This window comes from Cardiocondyla obscurior, linkage group LG21 (genome assembly GCF_019399895.1).
Source record: "Cardiocondyla obscurior isolate alpha-2009 linkage group LG21, Cobs3.1, whole genome shotgun sequence".
Lineage (NCBI taxonomy): Eukaryota > Metazoa > Arthropoda > Insecta > Hymenoptera > Formicidae > Cardiocondyla > Cardiocondyla obscurior.
This window is the reverse complement of record NC_091884.1, coordinates 2,045,051-2,056,811: the sequence shown is the minus strand read 5'-3', so window position 1 is coordinate 2,056,811 and position 11,761 is coordinate 2,045,051. Positions and strand designations below refer to the sequence as shown.

The 11,761-nt window shown below is 33.9% G+C and overlaps 1 protein-coding gene across 3 annotated transcripts; it reads right to left on the bottom strand.

Annotated features, from left to right (window-relative positions):
- Positions 1-6,937: 6,937 nt before the first annotated feature.
- On the bottom strand, positions 6,938-11,740 carry Stam (signal transducing adaptor molecule). 3 transcript variants are annotated; one of them, XM_070670561.1, is made up of 10 exons: positions 11,280-11,740; positions 10,619-10,779; positions 10,241-10,486; positions 9,974-10,049; positions 9,674-9,865; positions 9,476-9,595; positions 9,184-9,372; positions 8,883-9,103; positions 8,576-8,808; positions 6,938-8,392 (listed from the first exon to the last, which is right to left on the bottom strand). In XM_070670561.1, exons 1-10 carry the CDS (start codon positions 11,320-11,322, stop codon positions 8,275-8,277), a joined length of 1,599 nt encoding a protein of 532 aa, XP_070526662.1. In that variant the 5' UTR covers positions 11,323-11,740; the 3' UTR covers positions 6,938-8,274. The 3 variants fall into 3 exon arrangements, with proteins under 3 accessions (XP_070526662.1, XP_070526660.1, XP_070526661.1); XM_070670559.1 differs by having other exon boundaries at positions 9,674-9,886; positions 11,280-11,738; XM_070670560.1 differs by having other exon boundaries at positions 6,938-8,389; positions 9,674-9,886; positions 11,280-11,737.
- Positions 11,741-11,761: the final 21 nt, after the last annotated feature.

The following is an 11,761-nucleotide window of genomic DNA, read 5'->3' as shown; positions in this document are numbered from 1 at the left end:
AAGTTCGTTTATTGTTAATGACTCGAGCGCAAGTTAAATCCTTTAAAAATCATCGGACTACGTTCACGCTGCCGTTTGTACGGTAGCCATCGACCACACGCTAAATACCTTATTAAATTATTATCGACGTTATTTCGCGCGCGAGCTCGAAACCTGTTACCCGTTCGTATCGAGTAATTGAAATACACAATGGAACAATTAACGTTCCCGGCAATTAAAACACAACTCAGTGTCTTTTTTTCTTTTTTTTTTTTCTTTTTTCTCTTCTTTTTTTTCCTTTCGCACGTCGCTTGATACAATCGGTGCGGTTTAGCGCTTTTACAACCGTTTTGAGGAAAGGCCGCCGCTTTTCCTTTCGCGGACTCGGATAACTTCTGCTCGCGGGACCAAATTTCAGAAAACGTCACTCGCGAGCGGTGACGATTCCCCGGAGGCGATGACCTTGAAGATGCGCTTCGTCAACTTTCACCGAGTGGTAACATAGACCACCGTAGACGGGTAACAGGCTAGTCAATGTCATCTCTGCTGCAGCTCGTGGTTAAGGCCCGAGTTTTATTCTCGGCGTTTCCAACGCGATCCGCGCTCGGAAAAGTAGAGGAGGTTCCGGTTGTGTCAGACTAACGAAATGCGAGTGTCTTTGCCGAGGGAAGGGAAGGGAAAGAAACGAACGAAATCTAAGCGACGGTAGTGAGCGACATAAATATTAATACGTACGACAATCGCGTATCGTCTTCGCGCTGATGTAACACTTGCCAGCAGCTCCGATAACTTCTCAAACACCTGTTAAGCGCACTCGTAACAGCGATCGACGATGCATGACTCTTGAATACTCGAAATCGCTTTGTAATATAAACTCCTACGACAATTAATGATCGATTAATTTAATAGTAATAATTTTAATAATTAATAAAAGAGTTTAGGATTATTAACTGAGAGGAATCTTAAATGAGTTCCGAACGGACCATGTATCTCCGTATAGAAAGTAAAAAGATTTATTTATTTTTATGTCATTCGTAAAAACGACAAGCGAGAGGGTTTAAATTGAAATACAAGCCGACGTGCGTCTCCGATTATTTTATTTCAAGCGGGAAATGCGACGGGAATGAAAAGGCCGCGGCTTCGCACACGCGCGCAATTAAAGAAGCAGATTTTTTTTTTCTTTCTTTTTTTTCCCGTCCTTCGCATTATTAAATACCGCCGGTACTTTATTTCGATTAAGTACAAATTAGCCCGCGCCAGGCTTTCGACGACAACGCCGATGTCTCGCTAAACTTTATGCCTTTTAATATGCAAACCCGCGCGTATAATTAAGTATTAACGTTAATGACCAAGCTTACGTGCGTAATCAATTTAATACGGTTATCCGCGCACATGACTCACGCTGAAATTAACGCTCGCAGTCACTCGTAATAATTAATTCGCGTATACGTCGTTCGAGCCACGTTTATGCCATTGGCGAAATAAAAATTGCCGGGCTGCAATTAAGGTGCCTTTGCTGATACCAGGTCGCTTTTCCCCGGACTGAAACAAGCGTATGACAACTTTGCGCAAGGCTTTGCGACCGACCGAACAATGCATCGCCCGATCGTTGCGAAAGATCGTGCGAATGCGTGGACCCGTAACATGTGCAAACGAAAAAAAGGAAAAAAAAAAGGCTTGCGGAAACCGGAGCTAAGTTCCGTTTGAGATTTATCGCGCTTTTAATGGGAATTTCATCCATTTAACCTTGACTCCTCCGTTAAAGTGAAAATAGCAGCTCGCATCCAGCCAAGATGATAATTTGCATAAAATTCATCCCACTTGTTAACGAATTCTGTCCGATATAAACATCCAACGATTAAATAGCAAATTAAATTTAAATACCAATGTTTCTTGAGAGAGAAAGATAGAGAGAGAGAAAAAAAAGGAGAAGGAAGAGAACCCGCTGAAACTTTTGCATTTTTAAATATGTAAAAATAACTTGCAAGTGTAAATTGCATTCTGGAGATATCAGATTAAGATAAATACTTAAAAAAAAAAGTGCCGCAGTAGTAATCCAAGCGAAGCATAGACACTGTAAAAAAAATAGTTGAAGAAAATATATTATCGTTCAAAGATACACTAAAATAAAATATAACTTGATTAAAATATACCGTAATTTATAACTTAATAAAGTTATAATAAAAAAAAAAAAAAAATAAATTAGTTTAGTCAGTTACAATTCTCTTTCTTTTATTCTGCTTTTTCGAAGAGTCGATTTCGTAACGCATGAATCCACGATAGATTCAGGTGAGGGTTCTGTCGATAAATCGCCAGATTAATCGCGTATAACCTGCACGTGAATAGATTTCCATATAAAGATTCACTGGTGTAAGCGTCGCGTTTAGATCCGATCGTAATTAAATGTGCGAATATCGTAGAAAATAAATGGCGCCATTAAAATAATATAACACACATGCATGCCTCCGTATCACTTCTTCCTCTGCGTCATTAGAGATTTCAAAGCTCGGCAAGGTTTTTTTCGCATACTGCAGACATCGCGGTACTGTCCATAAAGCATTTAATTTACGCCGATGCCGATTTTAGATGGATAAACAATAAGATTCTATTCTCGATAAATTGAAGACAAAAAAAAGAGAAGCGTGAAACCTCGTTCAGTTGTTACAAAATCTTTGACGAGAAAGGCAACTAGTTTATTGAAATAATAAATTATTATGCGACTAATGAGTTTTTTCACAGCTGATTAACGCCGTTGATTATCGTTAATAATAAAAGCATAATTGTTTTAATAAGATTTTTTTCTTTTCGGTACTAAAGTTAATAATATCATTAATTGGACCGTTAATGTATCACGCACGTGGTTCCTAAAATCGTGAAACTAGACAATAAACATTGTCCCGAGACAATGGTGTGAATTATCATGTACATCTCGATAACACAATTCTGCCGGTGCATTATTACGAAAGCTTATGTTGAGATTCACCGTTTCATTCTTACAAAATTCTGCGCGAATTACCATTCTGTTGTTCCTCGTTAACATAGCGTGCAATTCGTTGCATAAAAATGGAATATGGCAAATATGAATCACGATAAATATATTTTTTACATTCTATGTTATATCATAAAATATAAAACCTAAATTCATAATTAATCGAGTCATTAGCCTGTCGATATATACGCATGAAGTATTAACTTTTTTGTTCACTCACTGATTTACAGAATTTTTAATTTCATGATTTTACTACTATTTTAAACACAATCGATTTATATTTGTTTTTGAACATTACTCTGCTTATTTTACATTTTTATTATCTTATTCGCCTTGAAATTTACATATACATTCCAATTTTGTAAAAATAAAAATTAATTTATTCTCACAAATGTATTACCATCTATGAAATTTAAAATGCGCGTATAATTGCAATAGACTTGCAATATATCACTGAAAGTGAATATATGTTATAGTTTTTACGTGTATTGTAAATGGAAAAAAAAAAGAAAAATTAGTCGCCCATCGTATTAGCGAACTTAGTTAAATAATAAAAACCACGTAATCAATAATTCATTATACATATATCATAATTTTCTAATTTTGAAATGTATAGATTATTAAACGTAGTTCGGTCAATTTTTTCTCGTCACTCTTTCTGCAGAATCAGCCTCAACAGAACAAGTACACAGCTATAAAATTATTGTATCCAACGATAATATTCTAGTAATGGTAATGTATTATTATTATTCTCGTTTCCTTTCAGTATCGAGATTGAGAATGTTCATATATGCAACGAGGACGACAGAAATAATTATTACGAAAACCACAATGAAGAAACTGTTGCTGATATTCTCTCGCGAAGTAATGTAAATTAGCACAAGATTCGTCAAGGATATAGAGATAGGCAATCTGTTTATACATATATGTGAGAATCGCTGCAACTAAAAAAAAAAAAAAAAAAGAAAAAAAAATTACAAGTCAGCTGATACTTTAAATTCTTTAAAATATAGAAATATCAAAGTTGATTTTTATATCGTAATTTAAAGCATCACAAAGACATATATTTTTGAAATAATAATAAAAATTTAATTAAATTAAACGGATATTAAATTAAAAATGCATTATTTCGCTTGGATATTATATATAATAAAAAAATTACATTTATGGCTCTCTTAATGTGATTATTCGTGGTAATAATTAACGTAGATAAGATCGTCGTTTCGCGGATTAAACGAGCTTTCAAAAATGCTTCATATAATCACGCTGCCATCCATTAAATTCGCAGTTCATATTCGCATCGCTTCTAAGGTCAAACCTTGTTAAATATCAAATATACCACTAATAAAATACGTAACATTTTCCATGCGATGTTTCACTACTGTTTAATCTAAGCAATCTAATTGACCGTTAAAGACCTGACCTTTCGAAGTAAGTATTTATCTATGATCGCGAAATTTGAGAACTAACGCATGGACCCGCAATAATTATTAGCTAACGGCGTTAAAGTACTCAATTACTTTATTAAGGCGTGAGATAAGATAATCCGTTACGCAACGTGATTATTTAACAAGGTAAAATTTTTTTTTTTACGTACTGCGAGATCTCTTTTCTCGTGTCCTATGAACAATTAATAAAATTCAAAATTATTAATAATTAATTTTATCATTGTAGAATTAATCTCAGTTTTTTTTCCATTTATTTAAATATTTTTATAACGCGGAATAATGATATATTATTAACTTTGTTTAAATTAATTTATTTCTCATTAAAAATATTATAGCAAAGTTATATGGACGTTCACGAAAAAAAAAAAAATGCTCATTGTTTCGATCACTGCGATATGATTCTATGTTTGTGATTTAGGGCAAATCTAACCGATCCTAGACCTAGAAAAGACAATTACGCTGGCCTTGAGCTACATACGAGAGCAATAAAAATGATAGAACAAAACATTGCCTTGATAGAGAAATTCCAATTTGAAGATGAGAATGAGAATGACGAGAATGAGAATTCGAGGATTAACTTTTATACTGCCGCGAAGAAATTCGAAAAATCAGCTTTGAATAGGAAATTATTCGAGATATAAATCGAAATAGACGATAATAATTAGGCAATTAAAAAATTAAAGAGACAGAAGCAGACGTGAAATCTCGTATACATGTGTAGACATAGCCATTATTGATGAATGTTAATAATGAGTAATTACTAATGTTGATAAAGAAGCAAAAAGAGTCAGATAAAACTTTTTTTTTCTTTTTTTTTTTTTTTTTATTACATGACTAGATATTTTACGATGGCTCGACTATTATGATTGATAGTCACGAAGTCTTGTCTGCGGCTTGGAAACGAAACCAAGAGATCTAGAATGTTAATGCCAAGGTTGCTTGGTCCATTGTCGATCTAAGAAATGCCATTGCCAAGGAGATCCGCTCATTATTCTAACGATTTTATCGGCTAAACAGTTATAAGGAAGTTAATCCGTTATCGATACGCTATCCGATGTACGAAATAATGCAGACGACCGATTAGAAGAAGCGATGCAGGCAGAGAGTAAAAATAGCGAGAAAAAACGGCATACTGAGAACGCCGTAAACGAGCAACATAAATGATAATTAATTAAATTAATTAAAAAGTATATCCAACGTGGAGAATGCAAATAAATTTGAACGTTATTTATATAGAAAATTTATAAGAAAAATAAAATAGACGACGTTAATTAAAGGATATCTTCAAGAATGCAATACGTTAATAATTAGTATTAGAATAATTAAATATTTATACATCTCATACATTATAAGCGGTTGCATATAAATTTTCTCATGTTTTAGAATAATTCATTAGATGTTAATACGCGCGCTATTATTCGTTCATCAAACGCATTAAGTAACTCTTATGTTATTCACGCATGAAATATTTGCAAAATTGTTTAATAAGCTCTCACTCGTATTGATTGTTCATCAATTTGTTAACACGTTATCATGTATTACCCGTTTATTAAATTTTTTAATAAGACAATATCCAAGACTTTACGCCGGCAATAATAACACGCGTGATCTAATGCAAAGTAAAATGTAGAATAAAACAAGAGTGCAAAATAATTACGTTACGTAAGAATAAAAATTAATTAAATTTATGCACGCGGATGCTTGGCACATGTTGCGTAAGAAAAACAAACGATTAATAACGGGACTTGCTTGCGGGATTTTTCAATCATTAATTCATTGTTTCATCGATCGTAAATCTTCCACTACGGGGAATTATATTATTCCCTGTATATCTACATATATATCTAGTGGTGTTGTGCCGTGCGCAGCCGATTAAAAATTTTAAATAATTCTCGAATATCATTAATGACTATTAAGAAGCGATTGTTACTGTAAAAGTAATCAGAAGGTCGGCACGGGAAGGCGTGGTAAAAAGAAAAAAAAAAATTAATGAGCACTTTTTAACACACGTACAATGTATGATGGATTTAGAAATCAATGCTATAATAAAGAAATGATTCATTTTTCATTAATTATAGTCCGTAACAACCGGCCAGCAACGATATGCAGTACAATCTGTTTATTTAAAATTGATAAGCATATCGAGAATTAAGTGTATGCACATTTATGTGCAGAATATATAATAATTATTACAATAATGTTTTTCTTTTTTTTTTATAGTAATGTGAGATACTGAAATTATGCATAAATAATATTCACACTTTAGATAATAATTCATATTTATCATTTAAATCGTTATGCGATAATGAACTTTTTTTTTATCATACTCTTAGCATTTCATGATTTTGTTAACACGACTGCGACATGGGAAAAGTATGACATTAGTGGAGAAGCACGCAAGTGAACATTTTAAAAATGTATTTTTCTTTTTTCTTTTTGCGGTACTTATTTGCATAGTATACATTCGTTTTTCTTTCGTCAAATTTATATGCATTTAAGAAAGGAGGAATTGAAGCGCTAATTGATTATATAAATAAAGCCACTTTAATGGTAACATAACATACACAGCATAAATAGCGCCTACTCTCCGTAAAACCTGTTATTTTATCTCGTTAAATGCCGGCGCTACAAAGGTATTGTTTCTGCTCCTATAAATTATGCCTTACATTATGTTTCGATTTAAATTTGAAGCGTAAGTTTCGCCTACGTTACACCGTTGTATACTTTTTATTTACTTTTATTCTTTTATTCCATGTTTTTTTTTTACATTTTTCCGAAGCCACACGTTCTGAATTGATTATACCGATATCTATCGTATTAAAGAACAAAACACGTAAACATAATAATTGCAATATATCGTAAATGGCCACTAACCATTTTCGTTACATATTCAAGATAGGACGTTTCATCATGTATGTACAAATATCACTTATTATTTAACAATCGATAAAAAATCTCTCGCAGTCTCGCTATTTTTTTTAAGCGATTAATAGGAATTAGTCTTATGGTATACAATGGAGAGACTAGACCATATTGAGATATTTTTTTTTTCTTTTCCAAAAAATGTTTCAACCATTGTTTAATTATTAAAAGAGCCTTAACAACATTTCGATGATTGTAACACTCCTTTAACAATAATATCACTTCGTTTCCTAGTAATCACGCTGCAATCTCCGTTTTGTAACTACTTGATCGATGGCAGAGTAGAAAACTATAAAACATTTCTTGAGCTCTTCTATTCATACACAAATTTAAAAGTTTTATCTTCATGTTTTTTCTTTTTCTTTTCTTTTTTTTGCGACACATTGCTGAGACATATTATTCAAAAAATATATATATTTTTAATGCGAAATTTACAATTTATGACACATATGCAACAATGCTTACAACTTAGATATAAAACAAAGCACGAACGATTAATCTTCTTTTATATATTTATACATGTAAACCTATAAGAGAGAAATATTATTTAAAATAATTAGAAATGTGGAATTTTTAGATATTTAATGAATACTTTCCTTTCAGTAATAATGTAAATCAAACAATAATTAAATAACAAAAATGAAACTAATCGAAGGAATGTATAAATTAAAACTGAATAGTCTGAATTAATAAATATTTAAGAGTTACAGAACTAATAAGAAATGTGATGTAGACACATAAGTCATTTTCTGTTTTACTTTTCCTAATTGCATGTGTACACTTCAAATAGTAGTTCCTAGATTTAAACATAAAATTTTTATTAAAAACCCATTATCTTTGGCTACTTTGGGTATGTTTATTTAAATAATTATAATATAGTAATATTGTACAACTTGAATTAGAGTACAAGATGAGTCCATAATGTATAGCTTTGCTTTACATCATGTGTTGCCCATTCGGTGGAGCATATTGCGATTGTTGATTTACAGATGGTCCTGTAGGTCCAGACGGACCATACGGCCCGGATGCTGGGCCACTTTGAGGTGGATATCTGCTACGTAATATATTAAATTTTAATTTTTTTTTTGCATTAATAAAGGAAAATATAACATTGAACATATGCAATATATATTATATGCGCACATGTCTATAGTATGTGTAAAAAATATGATAAAATATTAAAATATTTCCTAATAAATTTAACAAATTATCGTTGCAATAAGTAAATCAAACATACCCCTGTGGTTGGTAAGAAAGGTTATTTTGATCAGGCGGCGGCAAAGCTGATCCTTGCGAATGCCCAGACGGATGTTGAGATCCCGATTGAACGTGAAAATGTTGGGGCAAAGTAATGTTTGGCATATTAGTAGGACCCATGTACTCGTTGCTCGGTAAACTCGTGTTATACGGTCCCACCGGACCTGAGCCAGTTCCAGTTGGAAACGGAGAAGGCGGCATACCATTAAATATCTATTGAAAGATATATTAATATCGGAATATCTCCCACTATTGTAAGAATAATTATTTCGTCGAGGCATACTTACGTGCGTTGGTGGTGGTCCCGGATTATGGAATGGATAAGGACTTATATGTGGCTGCATTTTAGGCAAAGTATAACCAGACGGCGTTGGAGGTTCTCTCATTAGAGTATGGTACAAATTAAGAGCGTCGACCAAATCGGAACTTAATTGGGTAAGCTGCGCATGCCGCCTATCTACTTTCTCTAAAGCTGCATCAATCAAGGGTCCCATTGCCGTAACTTGTTCTGTAAAATATAATACGCGATAACAATAATCGTATATAGCTGTAACTATTTTTTAACTCGTTATTTTTACAAAAATTTACCTTCTAAATCAAGCATTTCCTGAGGATCGGAGGTATCACATTGTGGGTCAGCTTCATGAAGCAAATGTAATAATCTATCCATTTTCTTTTCATCTATTTCAACTTCCACCACTTCAGGCTCGCGTTTCACCATTTTTACTTCTACTTCTTCCGCAAATTGCACTAATTTTTTGTTACTATGTTCCAATTCTAAACATAAATATATTTATATATTATATTAATTGTAGTTGCGTGTGACAATTTAAAAGCATTTAAATACGATAGGCAATTAATTAAGCTGCATATATCTTACTTGTAAACTCTTCTGGTTCAACAGATAAATCAGCGGTAACAAAATTAGAGGGAAAGAGGCCTTCGCCTCTTTGATTGCTACCCTTCCACCAATTTGGATGAGAATCGTCCAAAATATTAACTAAAAAATTATTTACGATTTATTTCTAATATTTCCGATTATGTCATGTTTTTGCATCGTAATTTTTTATAAGCATACTTATTTCTCCTGCTAAGAATGTCAATTCATTATCTTCCGCAGCTTCAAAATCGTACAGAGCACGTACTTTTCTGCCTTCTTGAGAAGTGCTTGAGGCTCCAAGCACAGAATTCACACTCGGATATAAACTAGTACATTTTTTAGAGGCTGGCGAACTGTGCGATGAAGTGCTTTGAGTATGCGCCTTATTTTCTTGTAATGAAAGTTGTATGGCTGTACAATATTATTTATGTAATAATAACTATACCAGAAGTTTAAAATATTATAAAATATGTGAAAGAAATAATATTTAGTTATTACCTCTCGCAATATCTGATTCTTCTTGCGAATTTGTTACTACGTTAGGATCTCTACTCAGAGTGCTAGAACGTTTCGGCTAAAAAAAAAGAGAAACATATTGCATTTTACACATGTACGAAAAAGTTAAAAAATCAACCAAATTTATAATGTTGCATAATTAATAAATTAATGTATTTAAAAAGTGTGTAATTATATAATTCGATGTTTAAAAAAAAATTTTTTATAACTAGCAAAGTGCTATATTAACGCGATGTGGTAAAGACTTACTGTATCCGAGACAGATGAAAAGTCATGGCCTTCACTTCTGAGTTTATTATATAAGCTTGGTATCAGATTCAGTTGTGGATCTGTTTTAAAATCGCCCTCCACCCATTTTTTCAAAAGTGCTTTAATTTTATCCACTATTTTCGGCTGCGGATGGTTAATGAGCTTTCTTAAATCATTTTCAAAATCTCTAGATGCGATTTCCAAATGGAAAACCTTGCCACAGTTACTGGTACAAGCGTCCAACAACTAAAAAGTAAAATAAAAAAAATTAAAAAAGTATATTAAAATATTATATTACATTATATTAAAAAATTTAATAAATTAAAATAATTAAATTAAATAAATAATTAATAAATAATTTAACAATAATCTACTAACTGTTATAGCTTGCATAACCACATGAGGGTCCTGACAGTACAATCTCTTGACGATAGAACGCAAACAATCCTTAGCATTCTGACTTGAAGTGCCTACTTTATCGCAGATGTCCATTATCTTTCCCCATTCTTCCTTCACATTGTTCTCGTTAGTTGCCTTTTCTAATACAATCAAATAATTACACGTAGTGATATGTCAAGGTATTCAACACCATACCTAATAATTTTTTTTTTTTTTCAGAAATAAAAACGCAAACATTTAAATAACTTATACGCAACAATGCATGTTGCACTGTAGATAAGAGTGCAACAAAGGAACCAATGCTCTCTTTCTCTTTCTTTCTTCGCGATCGTACGGTGACACCGAGATATAAAGCGACAACCTGTCATCGGATGCGAAAGGCGCCGCCGCCGCCTCGCGACCTACAAAATCAGGATTCGGGGGCGGAGGAACAATGCGAAAGAGATCGGATAATGCGGTCGGAGGTCAAGTGTCAACAACCGCTTAATATGATCCAACGTGGAAGAAAAGCGGTTTGCTTCTCGCGATGGCGAGGAAGGAGCGGTCGCGGAACGTCGCGATAAGATACGCTCGGGCAAGATGAACGGCTTCGCGTGGGTCAGGCGGCTCGGCCCGTGGAAAAACAAGGTGCATTACTCACCGACGTCAGCGTCGAAGGGCGAGGAAGTCGGGAAAAGGCCCATTGCTGCGGCTCTCGCGCGCAGACCAACCGTGAGAACCGTTCCACTATCGTCGTCGCACTCGCACGTCGTGGACACGTCGTCGCGGTGACGCGCTGGGCATCCAGCTGATATTTACTCACAAACACGTTCCGTCGAGCGACTGACGATACTCCACTTCGCCGCACCAACGGACATCTTTGCCCCCGGATCTGCCAGAGACCTATCGATATCTATCGAAGAACTGCCTTACGAAGATTAATTTATCAGCGAGACGATCGAGAAACTGGAGTCCACGCTCGTCCTCGGGGAAAAAAAAATTACGGAACGTTCTCACTCGATAGCTTTAAATATGTGGCGCTTATCAGAGCTGAATTTCCAATAGCTTGCCTTTTGACGGCGGCCTGACGCAAAAGCTCGTAACGCAACGTTCGATACATCGAACGACGTCAGCACTATTTTA